Here is a 25,583-nt window from a genome sequence, read left to right on the forward strand (position 1 = left end):
GATACTTTATTAAAGATGATAATTGATTGGATGTTTGGCTGGATGGGCTGTGATTGTCCTCCTGCGTACAGGTCAGGTCGCAACTCATTCAGAGGATTAAATATGATTAAGCCTCCCCCCAGATATGATAGCCAGCTATTTAGCCAAGAGCTTCACACACTCTAATCACAAATCACAGCTAATGAGACACAAAGCATTTAGCTTCCTCCCAGCACACCCTCACCACCCTGCTGCTGCACATAGAGAGGAGCTCTGCTACTGCAGGAAACATGGAGGAGGCCACACACTTATTCCTCTGATGCAGTCATATCACCTTCTTCAGGGTTCAAGTCAGTAATCATTTGACTGACATATTAAGTGCACGTGTCATGTGATTTCAATCAATAAGCCCAGAGTCCATAGAGAGGTCTTTCATAGCCAAGACTAAATTCCAGGAACCATTAAATGCAAAACTTAAAAAAGACATTTCACACGTTCTACAACACAGAAACTGAATGTTTGCATTCAACACTATAACATTAACATATAACACTGTAAATATGCATTAACAGTACACATATACTAAATGTATCTATGTATAGAATAAGGCAGCAAAATGACACAATTGAAAAAAACGTTGAAAAAATACATGGAATACTTTCCAGTCAAAATAACATACAGAAAAACAGTGTATGGACACATCCAGACTGATGCTACTCATCTAAAAAAAGTCCTCACTTCTTTCATTCGTACATCACAGGTATTGAAAATACACACACACAGTGACACACACGAACAGGCTTTTTAAACAAGCAGGGGTGATTGATTATCAGCATTCTAACATCATTGTTATTGGCTTTACCTTGGCCTATTTGTTTCTCCTCATTGTGCTGCTGCTGCCGCTATAATGTTGATGATAATAAAGCTGCCCTAGCTATTGTCATCTAACACACACACATACACACCTAAAGCTCCACAGTCAAAGACAGATCAGAGATCTGTGTGCTAATAAAGGTGAAGGTAATGACTTTGTGTCTGAACACACTCAACCGTTTTCTGCTTGGTAAACAGGAGGACGCAAGCTCATCAGTCAAGCAGACCTTTTTATTTGGTTTCTAGATGATCTCTCCGTGATTTCCCTCCATTTTCAGTTTACATGATGGAGCTCTTTGGCTGCCTGTGTCTAATGGGCCGTACCCTCTTCCTTACTCAAACACAGGGATCTTTTTAATGCAATATTTCACTCAGGGGGAACATTTCCATTATTTAACACACATCGCACCGCGTTGAGTCACGTACAGCTGCTCTAGCATCAGCTGCCACAGGAAACGGTAGCTTTTATATCGGTCTCTTATTATTGAATATTGTTCTAAGTCGATCAAACAGTAATATTAAACACTAATATAGTACTTAATTTAACATGAAAAAACTGAGTCGTGTGGGAGATGATGCAGTTTTATTGTTGTCCATGAATTATTCAATTTTGCATTCATAGCTTTTAAAAGGTACATTACATAATGTGGCTCAGTAAATGATTTAAGTTTAAATGATTAATTATTGAATGAAAGAAAGTGTGTTTTGATTCTTCTTTCTTTCTTTTTTTTCTTCTAATGTAGATCTGCAGGTCCATAATCTTATAATTAATATAAATAAAATAATATAATTTTGTGGAATAAGCGACATAAATGGATTTTAGCTTCTAATTCAAATGTTGTTATTAGAAACAAAAGTATGGCCAGGTCACATAACCAAAATAAAGTGAGAGATGATCACAAGTCTACCATTGGACTGATGTGAGTGTGAGATTCCTGCTGCTTCTTCTCGTTGTCACGCAGCTCCTTGCAAACTGTTGTTTCCTTCTTTTGTGGTGCATGTGTGTTTTTTTTGCTCTTGCTCAAGCTTTGTGTGAGGCTCAAAAAAAGGCTGCAGTGCACACGTTTACTGTGAAAGATAACCTGCGATGTCAATGACCGTGTCACATGCACACATTTCCCCAAAGGCATTAACAATATTTGATTTTGATGCACAGACTAAGAACAAGTACTACGTGTCTTTATGTGTGCCTAACATCAAAAGTGCAAATAATGTTGTTAAACTAAATGGAAGTGTGTAGAGATGTTGCCCGATGTGGCATCATCATGAAAGTCCATTAGAAAATTGGCTTCACAGAAAGACTGAATTTATGTAGCAGCAAGGCTGGAGAGAATATGAAACAGAGTGTTGTTATTTGGCTGAACGGAAGAATAAATTTAGGTTATTGTGACACCAGAAACCTTCGTATCTTCGACACTTTGCCCATTTGGTTTTACACCAAAGATGTTTTGGCAGGAAGGCAGTCAGCTCAGCAAATCTGTTCAGAGTAGAGGACATACGTCTTGTCACCTGAAACCCTCAATAATGTAATGAAGTTAAAATATACAAAGCATAACCTTAGAGTGTTCCTGCCATTACTGGCACAGGCCACATTTCATGCTGATTATATTATTGGTACATTACTCAAGGCGAAAACTGCAAAACTGCTCTTAGATTACTGTTTTATTGTTCCGTAGACTTCATTACATTTAGTTTTATTGCATTATTGGCATTTGTTACAGTATTGGCCTCCACATACTATAACCATCGACTCATCCAACCCCAATCAGTCATGTGACAGCTCTCCTCTTTTCTTTTTTCTCTTCCTCCCTCAGACATCCCAGACCAGGTGATCCGGGTGTTCAAAGCCGACCAGCAGAGCTGCTACATCATCATCAGTAAGGACACTACTGCCAAGGATGTGGTCGCCCACACCGTCAATGAGTTTGGCCTCATTGCAGCACCTGAGACCTACTCCCTGTGTGAGGTATCGGTTAGCCCGGAGGGAGTCATAAAACAGCGCCGCCTTCCCGACCAGCTTTCCAAACTGGCTGATCGGATTCAGCTTAACGGCAGGTAAGAAACACAGAGATCATATATTTTTTAAAATACTCAGGACTAGACATTTAAGTTGCGCGTGCCTTACTGTTTTCTGTCCCTGTGACATAGCGACACAAGTCAGCAAACAAGAATTAATAAACCAGGAAGCAGTGATATTCCATGGTCAGGAAAGCACATTTGTCCTGGAAAAAGGCATGGGCTTGTATTTACAGCAGATCCACAGCGGGACTCTTGGACAGAAGGCATCTGGAAGTGGAACAGAGAGTTTGAGAATTTATACAGACTTATGTCTTGTTGGAGGCTTTAATGACTAAACCAAAGTGATGACCTGCGGTGCCTGGACTCCAAGCCCAGAATCCTGAGACATGGGAGACTTTCTGTCTTTTTCAAATTATTCCTGGGTTGGCTCAGCTTACACAGGGCCACACAGTGCTCAGTATTTTGTACAACTATTGTAAGATTTGTTCTGTAAATAGATTCTTTAGAATCTATTTGAATCCACGTCTTTCCCGATTACTTCTAACACAGTAGCCCCACACTTCATAACGTATAACAGCTTGAGCTAAGTTCTAAGTTGATCACGTACAGTGTAAGCAGTGGCTCTCAGTCCTGTCATGTTATTAATTCACTTAGCATCACTGAGGTGTAAATCAGTTGAGAACCTGCAGGGCTCCAGGTGCCGGGGAGCAGGATTCAGAACCACTGTCCTAGTTTAGTAGAATGAATAAATGAAGTCGTGTTGCCCCATAAAAGGGCCGGGAAACATTTTTAGTTTTACACTTTGTGTGAATTGTTTGTTGCACCAAAACACAATTGCCAGTATGTTTTTACACGTCTTAGTACATCTTCTCGATGTCAGACACATTCCCTTTTTAAGATGAAAGTTAGTAGAACATGAACGATAATTGGACTGCAGCCTTAAAGTCTGCTTTGAAACTGCTCCTCTGTCAGTTTTTCACACTTTTCTCCCTCTCTCCCGGTCTCCTGTGGTCCCTCATCAGTCCCCTCCCAACTAGGTTAGCATGAATATTTCATCCTCTGTCAGGGGCGGAGGCCTCAGCAGACAGCCTGGCACTTCTGGAATTATTCATACACACTCGCATGCACACACAGGCACATACAGAAATATAGATGCAGACTGTTACGCATCTACAGACATGCAAATACTGCATTGACCTGTATTTGCATGCTCTGCGCGCACACATTCTTAGCAAGACAGTGTCAAACGTGTACGGTCGGACACACTCATTCACTCAGAGGACACTCATGGTACGCTTCCTGTGTTTTTGATGGATGGCTGAGCTGCAGCTGCCATACTGTGAGATGGGTAGAAAAAAAGGTTGAGGTGTGAAGGTATGACAATATCTATAGATAGCTCCTCTCTCTAATACTTCATTCTTTACTTTCCTCTATTCTTTATCCTGTTTTTATTTTTCCAAAAAAACAAAAAAACATTTGACTTTAGGGATTATTTATCTTGTTGACATTACTGACAAATTGACAATCTGCTGTCATATTTGGATGGATTTTACATGTATACATATACATGGTGCAGTGTCAGCAGGATGCCCATGCAGTATGTATTCAGCACAGTTTGCACTAGTTGTATTTATCAGGCACAGCAGGCAAATAGATGTCTGCGTTGCTTCCCTTTCTCGGAATCCTCCTCCATCTCCCACTCTCGGCAGCTGATGATTGACAGGAGGTCTAACAGCAAGCCTTGTTCACACTGCCAAAATACATAGACACACACACACACAAACCGTCAATGGACATTTACACTGCATTGAGTTGAGTTTATTGATGTAAGTTTAATTTACTTGAGAAAACTAAGGGATTAGTTGGAGGTCCTGTCTCTCCTCATCACGTCCCCTTTTTTAACCTTGCTTAATCTCACTTTTTCTTCTCTCCTCTCTTCTCCTCTCCACCTTTCTCACCTCCACTTATCTCCTCTCCTCTTCTTTTCTCTACCCTTGTTGTCACCTCTTCTATTGAGTTCTCAAAATAGTTATAACTACTTCTTCTGAGAAATGCACATTAAGCTTGATCTTCTCACCTCACATCCTCACCTCTCCTCTCGCTCGTTCCTCTTCTCTCTCCAGCTCTTCTGGCAGAGTAGCTGAGGGCAATTTAGAGTCATATCCATGCCAGCACTTTGCCCCTGAGGGTTGTTGGTCTACAGGGTGCTAAGGTGCTGCATTCCTAGATGACCACATTACAGCTCCATTAGCGTTGAAATGGAGGGTGGAGGTTTTAGATTTATAAACACAGCAGCGCATAACGAGGTAAGAGAGATGGCCTGCTGCTGGAAGCTCTCCCAGAAAACCGCTGGAGATCAAGCCTAAAGAGAAATGGCTCTTTTTTTCCACTCTCACTTATGCATCTGTCGTCTTTCTTACGTCTTTTGCTGAGTGCCCCTCTCTTCTCTCTCACTTTGTCTGTCTCCTCCTTTTCCCCAAGGTAAATTGTGTCCGTAATCTATCAATACCATCCGAGAATTTATTCCCCTTTTAAAAAAAAAAAAAAAAAATCATTTTAAATTGGAGACAGAAAATGTGTCTCTTCAAGATGAAATGCGAATGTGAGGAACATTCAAGAGATTTATTTGGGGGTTTTTTTACGTGCCGAAAGTTACAGCTGGATGAAAAACTGCATTCTGTCCACCCACCTGTCTGCCTCTGCAGCTTTACTAAAGCATCTGAGGATACTGCACATCTAGAACCTGCTGCTCTAAAAATACAGGGTTGACATCACTTTCAAAGTATTTTACTTTCTTAGACAAAGTTATTTCCAAAAAAAATCTGTCAGAACATCATAGCAGAAACACAGTTTTGTGACACCTTTATTGCACTAGATCAAAACATTTACAAACCAGGAACAATATTTTTTACTTTTAGTTGCTCCAATCTCCACATCTTATCCCCTGCTCTCCTACCTGTAGGTACTACCTGAAGAACAATATGGAGACTGAGACGTTGTGTTCAGACGAGGATGCCCAGGATCTCCTCAGAGAGAGTCAGATCTCTCTGCTGCAGCTCAGCACCATGGAAGTCGCTGCCCAGCTCTCCATGAGGGACTTTGAGCTCTTCAGGAACATTGAGTCCACAGAGTATGTAGATGTTTAACATTTCCATTGGTTTTATGACCATGGTAACTTGTTGCATGCCAATTTTCAAAAACAAACTTGATAAAAATAACATCTTTTTCATGGTTCCCAGGTATGTGGATGACTTGTTTAAACTAGAGTCCTCGAGGGGAAGTGGTAATCTGAAACAATTTGAGGAGGTGATAAACCAAGAGACCTTTTGGGTAGCCACAGAGATCCTGAAGGAACCCAATGCTCTGAAGAGGATGAAGACCATCAAACACTTCATCAAGATCGCCCTGCACTGCAGAGAGTGCAAGAACTTTAACTCCATGTTTGCTATTATCAGGTGGGTTTAGAGTTTGCATGTGTATCGGCTTCCTAGTGCCACAGCGTTTCATAATTTTCCTCATTTGTGCCTCAGCTGTGTAAAATAGTAGCATCAAAGACCAGATTCTCATTCTGTGAGGACAGCTTGCATTTACTACTGTTTTTGCCAAATGAGCCTTTGGCCATTTATCTCCTTTCATACATCCTCAAGAGAACCTGCCTCACCTCCTGCTCTCTCCCTCCTCCTCCCGCCAGCTCACTGAATGAGCCCTGATTCTCCCAAACCACACAGACTCTGCCTCAGCAACCCTACAACATCCCAGGAGTCCCATAGCAACAGCTACACTTGTTGTTTGTTGCCATTATAATTCCCTCCGGCCTGTGTGGTTTTGGCTCTAGATGGCTGAGGATGTTTATACTGTGCCCCTGTTAAAGGGGGTAAAATCCACATGAGAGGAGGAATGGTAGTGCTGGTAGTGTGTTTTAGCGGTGAACTTGAACTTGATGTTTGAACCCACCAATATATGCACATATGTTTATTCATGGGCAAGTGTGTTTGTGTCTGAATAGGCAGTTGTGAGTGTGAAAGCATTTTAAGTAATAATAACTTACTATTATGGCACATTACAAAACAAAAAGTGCAAAAATTAAATAAATGGTAATTGAAAAATAATAGAATAAAATACATATATATTATGTTTGCCCTTCTAATTACCTCACGATTGGATAAAACTGCAGTTCAGCGTTTAATTGTTTTAGGACCACTTCTGTTTGCCTATATGTGTTTGTCTGAAAAAAACAATTTACGATACGATTTTACACAGTCATATACAGTCATGTCCTCTCAGTCTTGGGCAATATCAAATCTACAAGCAGATTTCTGGGTCCTTTTCAAGTATATGTTTGGACAGATTACCTTGGACTGTGAGTAGATTATATATTGTTTTACAAATTATATGTTGAAGAACTCTCAAAAAACTTTTTTTCCCTCCAAGAATTAAACATTATATTAAAAAAGAGCGACACATAAGAAATGGTGTAATTGGAAACTAATGCAAACATTAATAAAAGATGTTAATGAACCCTATGGAGCCTTTTAATAAAAGCAGAGCTATTAAGTTTCTATTGTGCATTCTGACTATAATTAAGCTGAACCATTGTTTTATACATAAAGTAGTATCATTGTGGCTTCATTGCCAGACTGCATCAATGGGATCTGGAGACGATGCTACTCAACTGCTCGTACTTCTTGCTCCATGGTTGCTCATTTACTGCTGCTGCTACAGTGTCCCAGTCCCGAGAGTAATTATTCAAAAACAACACGTCATATTCTCTCTGTAGCCCGACCTGGATAATAGGTTGTTTAGACACGTTTGTTTTGCAGTGGGCTCTTCAATCTACAGTATAAAATAGTCAAAGAGGAGATTGTCTGCAGTGTACCTGCAGCATACACTTAAGTATAAGCATATGCATGAAGATCCTGCAATAACTATCATTGTAGATATTTTGATTAATTAGATTAATTAGCTGTCCTCTTGTTGGGTCAGAGGTACAGAGTCTACTTTAGATCTGGGCTCACAGTTTAAGTAGCTCAGCAATATGGGGATCTTTTGCTCACTGCTGTAAAACACAAGTTGGTGACCTCCATGTCCCTTTACACACCTCCTCGGAGCAGGAGGTCTTTGCACATATGGTTCTCTGATGCATAACCTGCCTGATATCAGACTGCATTGCTGCTGTGTGAGTAAGTCTCCCATCTTGTTTAATTGTGGACGCGTTCATTTCTCCTGGAATAAAGAGCGCCTTTATTAATGTGACTGATGCAGGAGACAGCGGATTATTTGTGCATTCAGTGAGGTGTTTAAAAAATAAGGGGAAATTTGTAGATGTGATTACTTATGAAAAAAAAAATACACCTACCAGCAGAAAAAGTCTGGGAAACACAGAAAGATGGTACTAATGGTTGAAGAGGGATGGACAGTTGGGCGAAAGAAAAACTGAAAAGATAATGAAAGAAGGGAGCAGAAATACATGCTGTGCCGGTCATAATTATCAGCTGTCTAAATGAGTCTGCTCAGAGATGACTTTGCCTCAAGGGGTCTCCTGCTCTGGAACATGGGGACCTCGCTAACTGAAGATAGTTAGCTTGTAAAGTGCTTATTATTAATGGGGTTTAGATTGGGATGTATGTATCAAACACTAAAACTAAACTCCTCTCTTCTTTCTCCTCCACCCTCCTTTCCCTTCGCTGCTTCCTCGTTTCTCTCTCTCTATCCTTCCCCTCCCTTCTTCCCACCCTAACCTATTTATCTCTGCCTCCCCTCCTTCCATCCCCTTGCACCTCTTTCTTCCCTCCCATAGCGGCCTGAACTTGGCACCGGTGGCTCGGCTGCGGAGCTCGTGGGAGAAATTGCCCAGTAAGTACGAGAAGCTGTTTGGAGACCTGCAGGACGTCTTCGACCCCTCCAGGAATATGGCCAAGTACCGCAACATCCTGAGCAGCCAGAGCATGCAACCACCCATCATCCCACTGTTCCCAGTGGTCAAGAAGGATCTCACCTTCTTACATGAAGGTAGATGGCTTTGCGGAGGAAATATGTGCCGGTTTCCTTTAACTGACATAAGACATGTAATTCTGTACAGTTTGATGTCCTCTACTTCCTCTGTGTTGTACGGAAGGTCAATTTCAGTCTTACACAGAACTTCCCCATTTTCTTTTTTAAGGTCGCACTGAGTCAGGTCAGAAATACCCAAACTGACTTCTCATTAGGTTTTCTCTTAAATGCTAAGTTCTGAATTGGGAAAACAAACAAAAAAAGTTTCTTTTTTAGAAACTTACACAAGTTGTACAATGTGACCCAGTATGACCCAATATGAAAGACAGAAACCACTTTGATCTCCTAGAAAAATGACAAGAATAAGATCAGAACAGAGATTTTTACTTTGAAGATTTGACTTAGAAATATTGTTTGAGATCTTGCAAATCTCCCAAAATATGAATCATTAATCTGCTTTATAATTTTGACAGCTGACTTCACACTCACTGTTTGTGCATGCATTTGTGTGTGTGTGTGTGTGTGTGTGTGTGTGTTTTGTATTGTGTTTGTCCCTGCAGGCAATGACTCCAGTGTAGACGGTCTTGTGAACTTTGAGAAGCTGAGGATGATCGCCAAGGAGATCCGACACGTGGTGCGATTGACTTCAGCTAACATGGACCCTGCCCTCATGTTCAGACAGAGGTTGGTTGTTTTTTTGTTTTTTTTAAAGAGTCCACAAAACGTTTTATTTTCAATATGATGATGCCGCCGGAGCCAGTTTCACAGATACAAGTCACTTAAAATCTCTACATAAAGTTTTAATGAGCTTAATTAGCTGTATCAAAAAAGTGTCACATGCAAAGATTTTCTCTACTAAACTTCAGAGGAAAGGGTGCCTGAGGTGAATTTGGTGGCTCAGAACCCAATGAACAGTTCGCAATTACTTTTACTGTCATCAGATATGTTTAGTAAGTGACTGCAAATCATCAACTTCCTTCCAAGTGTATTTTTGAAACTGACTCTGTAGCAAGACAGCCACGTCTCAGAAAGAGCCCAGTGTAGCGAGGTAGATTACAGGTTTAATACAGTGCAAAAAGGGAACCACCACACTCCTTACCTGCATCAGCAAACCTGAAACCATCACCAGTTGGATCAGGCACACACTGGAGTTTTGGTTCGATCCATTCCCAACCACTTCCTGTCCACTTCATGGCTCTTGTTGGTTTGATTGCATTCCTCTGCTGGAATGTAACGGCACAAGGACACAAGACATGGATCGGCTGGAAGTGAGGTAGAATTGATGCCAACCACAGTGTGTAGTTGGTATCACTCGGTTTGTGTGCGTGTTTACCTGTCACTGCTGCAGTGCATGACTGCCCCCTGCAGGCCCTCCCTTCATACTACAAGCTCAAGATGTGTTTTTATTTTAGACTTCTATCTTGTTTCAGCATCATATCATGTATGACAAAAAGCTTTTCAAAGACCCCGAAAGGTGACACAGCGACCTGTTTTCATGAGTGCGTGATGCTGAAGACCATTACACGCATTTCTCAGGTTGATATGGGGAGATGTCATATGTCTGGTGTCGTCCCATCGCCAATCATTTCCTGTTTGTTTGTTGTGGCATGACCTCAACATAGTCTTGTCCACTCCCGACCCCTGAACTTGTCTTTAAGTCACGCTTCAATCTTCACGCCTCTTGCTTGCAGGAAGAAGAGGTGGAAGAGTTTAGGGTAAGTTTGTCCCTGTACTGGTTTCATCCTGTTTCAGTCTGGACCAGCATAAATTCAATCCACCCTGCATCCCCATCACCAAAAGCTCTGCATGTCCCTCCCTTACTTTACCTGACTGTACATATGTGCCTGTGCTTGTGTGTGTGATTAACCCTTCCATTTACAGTGTCCATTCACCTGAACCATTCTGAAGTCCATCATTGACCCATTAATTGTTTGTTCATGAGATTGTATGTTTGAGTCATCTAGTAGCTCGAAATAATACTTAGTGTTGCTCTAAACATATTCACATAGTGATAAGTAGGTAGTCTTGAAAATTGTCTGAAATTTCTGATTTGTGGCATTTACTGTAAATTCAAGTTCAAATTTCATGTCATATACACATACACAGTTTCATTAAATAAAAGCGAACATAAGACAACTTTACAGACAAGACAGTCTACAAGTCCCAGAGAAGCCGCATGTGACTGCATGATATAATAATAAATATTAGATTCAAACAATCTCACCTCAAGGTCAAATTTGGTACGAAGAGCTTTTGATCATATCACATGATCTCCATCAGCAGATGTAGAGGATTAAGTTTCCATAATTCTATGAGCACTTGGAGGATTTCTTCCACGTTGGCTCAAAGTCTGAGGTTCAAGGACCAAAAAATCTGCTTCTCATAAAAGTGATGCAATCGATAAGCTCCAGAGCAGTTATTAAATGGCTCTTTTGATGGTATTGCGTCATCAGCTGCTGTTTACAAGGTCAAGAATGAACTTTGAAGCTCAGCTGAAATCACTGTGTGACAAACAAAGCATTAGAAATATCCAACAGATACTATTTGACTCAGGTTTAGTGTTTGTGCATATCCTCACCCCGGCATAATATTCCCCATATCGAATCTTGTGCATCTTTTGTTTCCTAATCCTTTTTGCCTCCATCTTACAGAATGTTCTGCTCTTCTGTACTGTTATAGCATGGCACACGAGCGAGAGCTGCCTCCCTCCCAGTTGCATGGTCCTGTTTTAAAATGCTATGCTCCCACACAAAGGCAGATGTACAGATTTTATAGTACAGGAGGTGTTTGATAAGAAAGTAGCTGTATCTGTTTTATTGGTGATTTGACTGATTGTTGTTTACTATTCTTTCCTTCCCCCCTTTCAATCTCTATGATTTCTGTCTTAATACTCTCATGTGCATTTCTCCTGTTCCTGTCTTCTTCATTTATCTCTCTCTGTTCTCTTCGGCCTCATCTTTCTCCACCCTTCATCTTCTGCTCATCCATCAACACTTTATCCGTTTCTCCCACATCTTTAAATTCAATCCACGTCCCCTCTGTTTACTTTGTCCCACTTCTTGCCTTTCCTCAATATTCTCCTTCATTTCCCTTCCTCCCCTCCTCCTTCTCCCGCTCACTCCTCCCTCATTAGGTCTTTGAGTCAGGGTAGCACCAACTCCAACATGCTGGATGTGCAGGGCGGCGCCCATAAGAAGCGAGTACGTCGCAGCTCGCTTCTCAACGCCAAGAAGCTGTATGAAGACGCTCAGATGGCCAGAAAGGTGAAGCAGTACCTGTCCAACCTGACTGTGGAGACGGACGAGGAGAAACACCAAATTATGTCCCTGCAGTGTGAGCCGTCCTACAGCACCTGTGAGTACCACAGAAACTAAAACTACTTTACTCTTTCATCGGTACCTCAAATGTTTAGATATTATTCTGTAGTATGAGTCAGAAATATATATTTCTATGTCAGTAGACTATAGATCTGCATCCTTCCTGGTATATAAAAGAATAACAGTAAAAAGTAAATTAAATATATCTGTTTATTTCTGTTAGAAATTAGATGCTGGAAAAAAAATCTATCTATCTATCTATCTATCTATCTATCTATCTATCTATCTAAATCAAAAGATCTCGCTGGCTGATGACTGATGTGACAGTATATACTTTACTGTATACAGTTTCCATTTGTAGTAATGGCTTGCACTGCCACCTAGTGTACTTGTTGATGTCCTGCAGTAAAGAATAGAAATTAATTGATCGATCTATGCACATCTATTGTATCATTTAAAACCTCTGTAAAACAAAACATGACCACTATAGTATGAATATTATTGAATTCAGCTTCAACAGATTTATTAGTGTCCTTTATTATATTTTAGTATTATTTGTTAGAAACAATATGTATCCACTTGAGAGAAAATGTATAAACGGAAGGACGTTACTCAATGGCTGTCTTCTTTTTGTGGTTGTAGTGTCGAAGAACTTGAGTGAGAGACGATCCACCAAGTCGGACATGTCTCCAGTGTCTCTGCGGTCGGCTCTGCCCTCGGGGAAACCACAAAACAGAGTGTCACAAGTCCTTCAGGTCCAGGTCCCACTGAACCCTCTACGAAAGAAGAGCACTGCCAAGGACATAGGCACACCTAGTTAGTACACCTGCATTGTACTATATATGCTTCACTTCTCGTATTTAGAGTTTCATTTTAATAATCCCATCTCCCAACCTGAGAGGAAGAAAACTTGCTGTACATTTCAGCCTCCTGTGAAAATTAACCTTTTTTCTTTTCTTTTTCTTATTCAGACGCCAACTCTCCCCAGGTGGTGAAAAAACCTCCAGTGAACTCCTCAGAAGAGTGGAGCACCAAGAGACCATCTGATGACACCGTCTCCACCATCTCCTCACTGCACTCCAGCCCCACAGTGTCGCCACAGGGCTCCCCGCGTAAAGGTGTGCTACAAAAAACTGTGTTTTTCTCTCTGTATGCTTTTATGTGTGAAAGGTTACACTAGGTGAAGCGGAGGCCTCAAGTAGATTTAGTCATGTCAACTTGGTTAATTAGTTTTTTCCTTCCTTGAAAACTTTAAGGATAGTGCCAAATATCGCTTTATTTCTGATGCATTTCTACATGTTTTCTCTTTAAATCATAACTGAGATGGTTGCTTTGTCTTGAATCTCCATCACTCACCTTTCCTTCCCCCTTTACAGTTGGAGGTGTGGCCAAGTCCCAGAACTCCAGCCAGATGAACTTGTCGGGATCTTCGTCGTCACTGACAAGCGACGCCAGCACAAAGGCCGGCCCCCGCAGCTACGGCATAGGTGGGGCCCTCCTCCACAAGAGGATCCTACTGATGACCAGGCAGCACAGCCGAGAGAGGAGCAGGGAGAGAGAGACAGAGGAGGAGAAAGGAAGTGAAGTGGAAAACGATAAAGAGGAACAGACAGGGGCAGTTCAGAGACACTTGTTTTCTTCAGAGCAAAAGAGAGGGAGATCCAGGCAGCAGAACAACCAGGCTACAGGGGCAGATTCAGGGCTAATGCTGCAGAGGGCACGAGCAGACAGGACAGATATATATGGGGTGCATCCCACGGTCCTAGCTGGGTCTACTCCCAGTCTACCAGGGTTGGGACCCATGACTCCATCACCTCTCTCCCAGCCCCAGTTAATGAGACCCAAACCCCCAGAGTCCCACATCAGGACGAGGTTGATGTCACCATTCAGGATACTGAGAGAAAGGAGTCAGTCGAGGGAGAGACCGATTGCAGTCAGGCTGCATCAGAATGAGGAGGAGGTTGTGCCCTCCTCGCCCCAGGATGAGAAACAAGGACAGGCAGAGCAGAGAGCCAAGAGGTCGGTCAGCCCAAACCCATTCCTTTGGCTCTGCAGGGACAGACACACCAGGAGAAAGACTGTCTGACAGAGAGGACTCATGCATCCAATTATATGCTGAGTAAAGACAGTGAATTTGAGATAAAATTGAAGGAAAAAATGAAGTTAGTAGTGTTTACAAGAAAATGTTTGTAAGAGGTTGTGATCAGTTACGCGTAGCATCTATCACAAAAGATAGAAGAAGAAGAGTGATGCCTAAAGCACAAAAACAAACAAAGAGAGAGAGAGAGTGATAGAAAGGTGACATGAGAAAGAGTTTCCTCAGCCAACACTGGAAGCAGATAAGAAAAAATTGATCTTGTTTTTGTCAGTAACGACAAATGGAAAATCATTTCAGTTTGTTCTGTGTTCTTTCAACATTTCTTTGTTCGGGGGAATAATGAATGAATTTTTCAGTTTTGCATTGTCAACAAACAGCCAAATGTCACAAAATATGTCATTGTCAAAGCAGTAAGCGTATTCACCTTGACATTTTAATCCCAAAATGAAGGATATTTTGTTACTGTGAGACATTCGTCTTCTGAGATCCCATTTTTAGAATCCATTTTCAAAAGAAAATATCATTCCTATCAAAACTTCTCAAGTTTTGGTATGTACCTTTTGTTGGTTCTGTGGCATGCAGTATTTTATTGCCATGTTCGTGTAGTTTCCCTGCGGTCAGAAGAGATTTGATTCAGCAGGTTTTTTAAATATGAACTTTAAACCGTGACCCCCAACAGTGTCCTTTACAGTCATTTTTCTTTGTTGGTGTTTAAATTCACACTTCACAGCGGTCATACCTTCACAGCCTCACGGTTTCTCAAACCATCTGCTGGAGTGTATAAGCCTTGTATGACAATGATAAGTGTTATGGTTTGTTAACGGTGTTGTCGTTTTTCTATTAAAAAGGGAACATTAACTTCACCATTCCATCGTTGCATCTGTCCCTTTTCACTTTCCATCCCTGCCCCATCCTTTGCTTCTTCACTATTATAATCTGTATTTATTACTTCATCCTAAAATGCAAATGACCTTAATGTTTCTCTCGCCTGTCCTCTATCTAGGTTACACCCTCCTTCCAGCTGGTAAAGCAGACAACCTGTCGGACTCGAGTCACAGCGAGATCTCCTCCCGCTCCAGTATCTGTTCAGTTGACTCCGTGCCGGCTCCCGGGCCTGACGACAGGTGTAATAGCAGCAACAGGACCTGTACTACTACTACTACTGCTGCTAGTGCTACTACAACTACTACCACAACACCCATTGCGGTTGCTGAGAGCACACCAGCAATGCATGCACACCTAAATGCTGATTACAGCCAGCCGAGCACAAGGTGATTAACTTCAGTTCGGTTTATCTAATGTGGCTAGGTTGATTGATTTTGGTTGAAAAGAGAGCAGCAACCCTCACTGCACTGTCGGCTCAGGATGCAAACATCTAAAATAACCAAACTGCCTGCCTGTAACCAGAAATCTCTGAGTTAACTGTTTTGTTTTTTTATTATCAGTCCATGTGAACACACTGACAAACCAGTTGGTTTCATATTCATAGCATATTGTCTTTAAAGAATTAAAACTTCTGCAAATGAAGTGAGATAATTCAGCCTGTATCAGATCAAGCTCACACTGTAAAGGCATCTCAGCCAGCTTTTAAATGCAGTCTGTACAGCATGACCTCATTCTTAGGATAATCCTCACCTAACCCCTGACATGAAATTACAAGACGACCTGCAAGTCCACTGAAAAACCATTGGTAATTGTTTCAGTGATTATTACTGGGGTGGTGATGGAAAAATCACAAACATATGCAACTTGGATGGATTAAAAATAATACACCAGGGCTAAACTATCAAGACAGAGATTCTTTTCAATCTTCTAGACTTTATATCCTTTTACTTTGTTTATTGAAATTCCTGTTAATATATCATACCCATACCTTGTAGAAAAATCTATTGGTATTAAAACATATGTTGTTGTTTTTCTTTTGTTTTTTTGTTTTTATCTAGCCATGACTCAAGCCTCAAACCACCGGGATGCACTCACACACATAATCATCAGAAACCTTTCTTAATGGCTAACATGAGCCAAAATGCATCACATGTACACGATGTGCTACCTCAAGCCGTTCCTCCGTTTCCTCTCCCAGCTGGGTTCCTATTATGTCTTTTCCTCGTTAAAACTCGGTGAACAGGAAGTTGTAAAACCCATCAGGTTTTTATTAGCGTCCCACGTTTACTGCCATCTCCTCTCTCCTCCTTTTCTCCCCTCGCAACGTATCGCTTTCACGCAGGCAGCTTTTTAATCTGCTCGAGTAAACAGCACAGCTTTTTTTATCGTCTGCTGTTTGTTTATTGTTCCCTCCATGATCAGGCCATTCTGCCTCACAAAGTGGAGACTATAAAATATCGCCGGACGCAATAATCTGTCTGCTTGCCTGATATTATATTACCTCAGCAGCCTTGCCGTATAACACCGGACCGTTTTATGAAATATGGCTCTGTTTCATTGAGTGGCTTGTTTGTCCAGTAAAACCGTGTCAGTGATTCAAACTGCCGCTTTATGAAAAGCAGCTGAGGAGAAAAACTTTTAAAAAGTTTTTTTTTTTTTTTTAATAAGCCAGACATAGTGATCTGTCATGCAGGGAATACTGTCAAATGTTTGTTTTGTTAATTTTGTCAGCAGATGAGGTATAAATGTTAATGGCTGAGCATAATTTACAGGTCAAACAAAACACATTCAGAAAATCCGTAGAAAGTTGAAGATTGTGTTGAGGTAATAGGGATTATGTGTGTTTTGTATTTCCATTTGTCTTCATTTTTGTTGTTTTGACTCTGACCCGCTTGTCCTCCAGCCAGCAACTTTGTCTAATTACTGAACCTCCTCCTTTGCCCTCATCTCCCTGCCTCTCCCTCACGGTTCATTTCAGGATGACTTTCCTCCACTTGACATTTTGCTAAAACTTTTCACTTTCTGTCTCTCGGTTTCTTTCTTTTACAGTTTTAGGCTTCGCCTCATGCTCCTCACTCTCACACTAAATTTATTGTATCTTAATGAGTTTACATACTCTACTGTGCTGGTTTGAGTCTTCTTTCATCGCTTTTGAATCATATTGAAAATATGGAAGAGGAGAATCCTGGTTATCAAGCTCCTTCTAAACATGAGTCTGATAGTATCCAGCTTTTCAGTTCATCTGCGTGAATGTGTCTTTGAATCCTCCACATTCATTCTGACTCATTCTAGGTTTTACCTGACAGTAAAAAATCACCTGTTAATTATTTTACTCCTTCTTTTTTTATCTACAGTAGTTCCTTGTCATTGGCTCGAGGATACGTAGCACGAGCCTCTACCTTCACCTCCTCCACCTCCACAGAGGAGCTGACCCCAGATCACACCTCTGTGGACTCTGTGGCCGACAGCGGCCGCGGCAGCTGGACGTCCTGCTCCTCCAACTCCCACGACTCCTTCCAGAGCCTGCCCACCTCCTCCTGCCGGCCCTGGGACCACGGCATCCACGGGCATCCACTGTCCCTCCCACACACACACCTGGGCGCCTTCAAGCACACACAGCTAACCGGGCCGATAGCAGAGGTCGAGGCTGCCGCTCACACGTGGGCGAATGAGGATGCCGCCAAGCACCACTCCAGAAACTCCAGCTCAGATCTGTCCAATCAGTCGCGGCAGAGCTGGGCGTCTTCCAGCTCGCTGTCGGACACCTACGAGGGGAATTATGGGACGATAAAGAGGCGAAACACCTCGGAGCACCCCTCCTCGCCAACCAACGAGGAAGGAGGGCAAAGCACAGACCCTGTCTACAAAACGGTGACGTCAAGCACAGAGAAGGGCCTGATAGGTGAGGGCTCAGGTTGCGAGTTTGATTCCCTGTAAACACAATGTGACAGTGATCAGCTCTGTCGCTACGTGTGTGGTTGTCTGGATAGTTACAGTAAAACATAGTTTTCCCTTTTACACAGTCACACTGTTTTAGGTGAAATACTGCAGCTTTCTGTTGCTTGACTTGCTGTTACGGTTTAGTGAACATCTGGCAAACGCTGCATTTCTTCAGTCTTGGGCGAAGATCCCAAACAGATCTATTTCTTGTCGCTGACAGGAATTATAGAGCATCCTCATCAGAAGAATATAAATTTGTCTTTTGGACCTCCCGCTCTAGTTTCATTGTAAACTATGAGACTTCGCAGCTTGATATTTTTACGGCGATAACAAAAACTTGTTTAGAGTAGTGGAAGAGGAGTTAAGACAGCATGTCCACAGCCGAAACAACTGGTCGATTTGATATATACAAATGGATCAATAGACATTGAACTGAAAGGTTTTGATAATCGATCAATCGTTTAAGTTGAATTTGCCCGTTTCTGAATGAAATTATATTTTGGACTGCTCAGACAAGCACATCACTTTGAACTTCGGGCAAATTATAGAATATTAACGATTAATCGATTCATCTGGTCAATAACTGACTGATTATTTAACAATGAAAGTGATCATTAGTTGCAGCTGTTCATCCATCTCATTGGTTGTATATTTTCCTTTTGATTTTGACACGTTTTGGTGCATGTATAGTTGTGTAGTGTTTGTGAAACATCACATTGATTTTAATTTTTCCATTATTTTCTTTTGCCCCCCCCCCCCTCGCACAACTCCCCTCCTGCACCTTCTTTTTCCGATTACTTTTTCACCCCCGTCACTCCCTGCCTCCTTCGCTCCACCCCCTCCTTTCTTTTGATCCACACCTCCATCCAGTGTACTGTGTCACCTCCCCCGCCAAGGATGAGCGTTACCGAGCTCCCCCTCCCACCCCTCCAGGCTACCAGGGTCTGGCTCTGGGGGATCTCGTCCTCACAGACGGAGTAGTAGGTGTGCCAGGAGGTCTCCTTCCCAGGCCTCCTCACCTCAAACCTCCAGACTACAGCGTGGCCCTGCAGAGGAGCAAACTCCTGCAGAGCCCTGGAGCCGCTAGCAATCTGGCTGAGGCACGGAGGCTGGCTGCTAACCATCACCTCCACCACCCAGAGGCCCGGACGGCTGGCTCCACGCAGGGCCACTCCAGACCGCCCAGCATCTGCCTCCCACCACAAGAGCTCGCTGACAGTGAGGATGGTACGTCCCCCAGGATGGTGAAATGATGGTGAAAAGCACAATGCATGTCCCACAATACTATCACTTACAATATACAGGACCATAATGTTACTAATGTTTTGGGAATGACCACAAACTTACAAAATGGCGCAAAAAAACTGAAAAAATAACATTTACAATGAAGTCATTTTTCTTTTTGCACATTCTTAAAGGAAATGCCCAATTTTTCTCTTCACTTTCTGTCTGAGGAAGATTTTCTGAGCTGGGCTCATCACAAGAGAATTACTGTAAAATGGAGTAGTAAATGGGGCGGCAAGAAGCTTTAAAGCGCATTGGAGACATAAACTGGTTGAAAATTGGATTAAACTGCTTTACTTCTTACATCTTTTGGTGGGAATTGGAAGAAGTAACACGAAGTAAACACAAATACCAGCATGATTAATGCTTCAATGCTTTGAGTTGAAAATGAGCTGTTTGCCAGCTTTGTGTCTCGATTGTTAGATTGGTCTCCTTCAACACATAAACATATGTTTACACAGGGTCTCAGAAGAGATATCAGCAGGTCTTGAAAAGAAAAATGAAACTTTGTGAACCTACAGAAACCCTGTGAGATATGAGATCCTGCTAAACATCATTTTCTCTTTTCTTTTCCAGATGAACAAGTGTCTGCGGTGTGAAGACGGTGATGTCACACACACACACACACACACACACACACACATCTTCTGTCACACGGACCAAGTCGTGTTGATCAGGCTTTGGACTAAGCTAGCAGCCTGCAGTCACCACGTATCAGAGCACATTCTCCAACACCCGTCCACAAATCTGTGTGACATCACCACGGACCATGACGCACCTGTGGACCAGGAGGAGTGGGTCATGTGACCTCTCTCCACATCCCAGGACTTGTACAATCATCTCTTTTTAAATCCATTTCACAAAAACAAAGAAGAAAAGAAAGATTTTAGATAACTTTTTAAAAACTCAGAGGAAGGTCGGTGTGACGGGGTCACATCACGGTAGATGGACATTTAAAAAAAGGACGAATAAAAGAAGGAAAGTAACAACGTCTCATTAGAAGAAGTCGGCCTCCTTGGAAACAGACCACCATGTACCTCCATTTTGCGCTCCAAGCTCTCTCGTCTAAAGGTGTTTCACATTGTTTTTTACAGTCTTAACATGTACAGTGATTTGTTTTTGTTTTTTAAATTGATTTTTTTTTTTCTTCTTTTCATTTGCATCTTTGAGCTTTGCAACGTTTTTATGTGAGAACAGTGAGAAGGAGCAGACAAAGGGATAGAAAGCTGTAGTGTAATTATTACAGGGAACATTTGCTTGTGGGGATTTTTTTGTACATTTGTTTGCTGTCAGCTCAAAAGAAGATGAATGTAGATAAATAAGACAAGAAAAAAAACAAATAATGAGATTTTTTTTAGGGGTGTTCAAGGGCCTCTATCAAACCTTGGCACTGATGATGTAAACTTACATAAATAACATCAGTTTACACACAAACAAACCAAATCCACACACAAAAAGCTACAAAACCAACTTAATTAATCCCAATATTTACACTTTTGACTGAGCCCCTCGACATTCATTCTTTCAAAAAGAGAGATTAAACCTGAACTAACAGAGAGCACGTCGGTTTGTGTTTACCACTTATTGGACTTGGAGAAAGAAAGAAAGAAAAAAAAAAAAGACTTCTATCATCTCTCAGGCAGTTCTTCATGTCGCGCTCCCCGCCACCCCAGCCACCTCTCTTATTGCTCGTTCAGTCTGACGCGAGGTACTTTAGCGGCATGCTGCCTCCTGGATGTTCTATAAAAAACTGTATTATAACTCGTTTTTAATGAGCTGAAGAACAAATGCCTTACTGCTTCCTGTAGAGTAAAGCGTGCGTCATTATTCTATTGCAGCAGCAGCTATAATAAAACGATGAATTAGCACTGTGTGATCGCACCACGTGCATGCATACACACAAAGACACACACAAACACACACACCAAACCTTAGTTTGTGTGTGAAAAAACAAAAGACAGTGTTTACACCGATGCTTACACATTTTGTTTACAGTGTTTATTAGCCTAGTTGTCTATTGAATTACAAGCTGTAATGTTAAAGTATAATTCTCCAGGTTCATTTGACCTTGTAAATTTGTTCATAACGCAGCAGGAATATGAGATGCAGCATAAACTCTGACTATGTGCTCATAGTGTACCTCTATATTGGTTTTTGTTTCTTATTTAAAAAAAAGAACAAGCAACAAAACAAATCAACAGATCATTTTAATGCCTGGCTTGCATCTCCATTCCATGTTCATAGTACATTTTGTAGAATATTTAAAGGATTTGCTTGAAAATAGTTTATTTGTACTGAAAAACGGAAGCAAATTTGTACATTCTGAGTAACGTTTTGGAACAGGAAACTTGTTTCTAATTGTGTTTTGTCTGCAGTGCAGCAGGGGTGTAACTGGAATTAGACGTTCTTCTCTTCTACTTTCTGTCTCGCGCTCTGTGACGCTTCTTTCGTTATTGTTTTGCCACACAAAGACTTGAAATGATTAATGCTAATATATACATGGCATATATATGAATTTATACATATATATTTTTGTTGTTTCTTTGCCATAAATTAATGTATAGATGAAAGAAGAGAGTCCTCTATAAAGGCTATTTTTGAATATTTTGTTATAAGAAATAATCCAAGGTTGTGATTGCCCAGTTTCTGTCTGTGGGCAGGAGTCTTTTAAGGAATTAGTTCTTGTTGTTGTTCATGACTTGTTTTCTCCCCTGACACTCTATTGTTGGTGCCATTTCTGCTCTGTCTATAGTTGTAATTGCTGCTGTGTTTTGGGATATGACTGTGTGTGTGTGTGTGTATGTGTATGTGTGTATTTTGTGGAATCATATTTGCGAGGTTGGGATCAACATCGATTTTTTATTTTTTTTAAATCCCATTTTGATGCAGTCTGGGCTCACAGCACATAAAGCAAGGCTCAGTAGTCAGTGTCAATAAAAGCCCTTTTTAGTTTGCAGCTCTGATTGCTCCTGCCTGCAGGAAGCGGGACCCTTGTGGGTCTCTTGCCATCAGTTTCATGACACAAGGCGAGTTCATTCACACTCCGACTGGATGATTGAGTGGATGGAGTTTGCTATAATATCCCAGTCTGTTTGACCTGGACAGAACAACAATCCCTGCCATGATGCCATGTCTGGTATCGTCTCCCTGCCCTTCTCTTAGCCTTGTCAACTCAGCAAGACTTTCTCTCAAACCTTTCTCCTCACTGCACTCGTCTGATGATTCCACTGTATCCACTGTGACCTTAGTCCCTTTTTTTCCTTTTCGAAAATAATCTCAATAGTAGAAACTTTGAAACAGACTGAGAGTCAGAAACTGACAATTCCACTTTTTTTTTTTTTTTTTTGCACAACTGTATTCCTCAGATTCTTAACCATACATCAGTATTAATCTTCTGCATGGATGATTTAGAAAATAGCTGCATAGAGGAGCTGACGCAGATGTTACAAATGGCACGGATCTTATTTAGAAGTTTTGCTTTCAAACATTTAATTGAGAGCTAAGATTTGTTTTTGTTTTTCCCCATAAGAATTTTGTACAGAATTTTAGAATGAAACTCTCGGCACAGAGTTATTTTATTCCTCACGAGCTAAATAAGCACTCCAAGAAATGATGCTACAATGTTTTTTTTTTGTTTTTTTCTTTTGAGGGCTAAATTTCATTGAGCAAACCCCCTCTCCTCCTACTCTGCATACAGTAGGTATGTTTTCATGGAGGATCTGGCAGTGAGCAGCTCTTGACACTGTGAACGTAACATGTCGGCGTTTTTTTAACAGCAGAAAACCAGAGAGGGTAAGTTTCACCTCTCTCACAGCTTGAGGAATATATCTGTCAAATTGTAATTTAGCCTCCCTGTCCCATGTCCTGCCATGTTATCTGGAATGCAATAAGAGAGATGTGAATGTGTTTTATGTAGACATCTTTTGGCATTACAGCAGAAATGCACAACAATAAGCTTAAATGTGGTGAGTGTGCTGCACAATCTGTACAAAGAGGTATTAACTTGGTCTGTGGCTTAAGTTTGCTTTCGTCTCACACTTCTCATAGCTATTGTAACTTATGTCTTTTAGAAAGACAACATGATTTTGCTCGTACGCTTTTTATGTATTTTTTACGAGTGATTGTAAATAGTTGTTATATTTTTGTTTAAGAGAATGTTTAAAAAGGAAAAAAAACCTTTTATTTCTCCAAGTCTACTGATATGAATTTGGACAATGAATAAAATGTTAAGCAGAAATGATTTTGTGTCTTTTTGCCTGCTTGATAACCTGGTTACCAATACTTCTCTCATAAAGCATTCATCCTTTTCTCTCTTTGGGAAATTTAGAGTCACTAAAATTGTTAAATACAAAATAGTTTTACCTCTTCACAGAAATCTGTCTACCACTGTGGTCCACACTGAAATATCTCAAACACCAGTGGATGGATTGTTGTGAAAATGTTTCATAATGCATCCTACTGACTTTAGAAATGTCTCGACTCCACGATCGGGTTCAAAATGTGGCCAGTGCTTTGGCTTGTGACCAATTATATGCAAAGCTAATGACATCCACATCAACTGTACTTTGTATTTAACATGATAAACCTTATCCTTGCTAAACATCCGAATTTTAGCACGCAAGCGTTGGCGGTGCGGCCTCACAGATCTGTTAGCATGGCCGTTGTATGTTTTATGAAGCAGTTATATTGAACAAATCTGGAAAACACTATCACTGTATTTTAACTACGGTAAATCCTATTTTTCATGCTTGGACAGTAAAATATGCAGCTAATCAAAGCCTTTGGTTTATGGAACAGTTCTGGTCTAGGTTAAATATTAAAAAGTCAACTTTTACTTGAAGTACAGGGCGAGTTGACTTTTTCAGTATTTAACACTGTCCTCAGTTTCTTCCCCGCTGTCTCTCCGCCTTCTGCTGTGTTCAGCTCTATCAGTTCTGATCAGAGGCGAAGGGCTTCATGCCGAGCTCAAGGTCAGGTTCCTTTTATTACTCATTAAAGGTTTACTATAACACCGAGGGGCAGGAAGTCATGCTGGTTGCTTGTCTGTGTGTGTATGAGAGAGGAAGACTACACAGGTCTGTGTCAATATCTGAATTTTTTTTTCTTTTTATGTTGATAGGCTTCTCAGTGCTTACATACTGGACTTAAATGTCATTGTCTGCAAACTTTACTAAATTGTTTGTAAGTAGAAACCCACAAATGTTCACACAAGTCACAACACTAAAAGTATTCATGCTGTTTAGGAGTCTGACAAAAGAGTGCACCAGAGAGTTTTCCGGAGTCTCCAATTGTATCACACGGTCTTAAACAGCTAATGGGGTTTGCTCAGTTGTAATTGCGATGGATCTGTTGACACATGAGCTAAGTAACTGTTATGATTTAATCCATAGCACTCTGAGAACTTCTCTTTTGTGTTGGCTTAAAAGTTTTGTCTGAAAAAGTTTAGTCATGACCTTGAAAACACTAGTTTGACAAAGCAATCCCAACTGAAGTCCAACCACATCACATGGCAAGAGTTCAGTTCAGATGAACAGCAACAGGAGGTCTAGTGAAAACGGGCTGGTATGTCTAATCAGAGAAGGTGGGTGCAGAAGATCAGGTGCTGAGAAGGGCATGAACAGTCTGCATATCTGGTGGGTGGAAGATGGATGAAGAGGAATGAAAAAAAAGTTTTAGAGGTATTCATCATGGATGAAATCAATCTACTGAAGATCTAGCTTGAAAGCTCAAAAGAAATGCTTGAACTTGGGTTTGGAGTATTTTGCTAAACCGCTCGCCATCTATATCGACTGATATACACAGCAAACAGGAAAAAACATCCTGTTGATCACAAAATGATTTAGTCTATGACCGTACAAATGCATAAAAGCTTTTTAAAACATAAAAAAAGAGAAAGCAGACAGCAGAGGGAATGGAGGACCATGAGTATCGATGAATTCAGCTCAATGACCTTGTACCTAAACTAATGTCACCTAGAATCTGGCATGGAGGTAGTAAAATAAGATGTCTGTCCTCACAAAGTCTGTGTTACTCTAGATAATCCACAGAAATAACACCAGCAACATCCTGACCACACAGGACACCATAAGTTCCAGAAAGTCTGACTAATTCACATGACGTTTAGTAAACTTTTGCTCAGTCTGACTTTGACGCTATCTGAACTGCTTCTGTGTTCTTTTTCTTAGATAAAGCGAGAA

The 25,583-nt window shown here is 41.2% G+C and overlaps 1 protein-coding gene across 8 annotated transcripts in view; it reads left to right on the forward strand.

Annotated features, from left to right (window-relative positions):
• Window positions 1-23,623, forward strand: part of rapgef6 (Rap guanine nucleotide exchange factor (GEF) 6) — a 138,480-nt gene extending 114,857 nt beyond the window's left edge. For 5 of the 8 annotated variants that reach the window (XM_027273316.1, XM_027273317.1, XM_019272545.2 and 2 more), the window contains 14 exons: window positions 2,667-2,907; window positions 5,834-6,001; window positions 6,111-6,326; window positions 8,669-8,880; window positions 9,423-9,546; window positions 10,554-10,577; window positions 11,996-12,216; window positions 12,822-12,995; window positions 13,151-13,297; window positions 13,556-13,666; window positions 15,281-15,548; window positions 17,517-18,064; window positions 18,973-19,357; window positions 19,963-23,623. In XM_027273316.1, the coding sequence (XP_027129117.1) occupies window positions 2,667-2,907; window positions 5,834-6,001; window positions 6,111-6,326; window positions 8,669-8,880; window positions 9,423-9,546; window positions 10,554-10,577; window positions 11,996-12,216; window positions 12,822-12,995; window positions 13,151-13,297; window positions 13,556-13,666; window positions 15,281-15,548; window positions 17,517-18,064; window positions 18,973-19,355 (2,837 nt within the window). In that variant the 3' untranslated portion in view covers window positions 19,356-19,357; window positions 19,963-23,623. The remainder of the gene's footprint in view (window positions 1-2,666; window positions 2,908-5,833; window positions 6,002-6,110; window positions 6,327-8,668; window positions 8,881-9,422; window positions 9,547-10,553; window positions 10,578-11,995; window positions 12,217-12,821; window positions 12,996-13,150; window positions 13,298-13,555; window positions 13,667-15,280; window positions 15,549-17,516; window positions 18,065-18,972; window positions 19,358-19,962) is intronic. The other 3 variants (XM_027273314.1, XM_027273313.1, XM_027273315.1) reach the window with 3 other exon arrangements.
• Window positions 23,624-25,583: the final 1,960 nt, after the last annotated feature.

The sequence above is a fragment of the Larimichthys crocea genome, chromosome XXII (genome assembly GCF_000972845.2).
Source record: "Larimichthys crocea isolate SSNF chromosome XXII, L_crocea_2.0, whole genome shotgun sequence".
Classification (NCBI taxonomy): Eukaryota; Metazoa; Chordata; class Actinopteri; family Sciaenidae; genus Larimichthys; species Larimichthys crocea.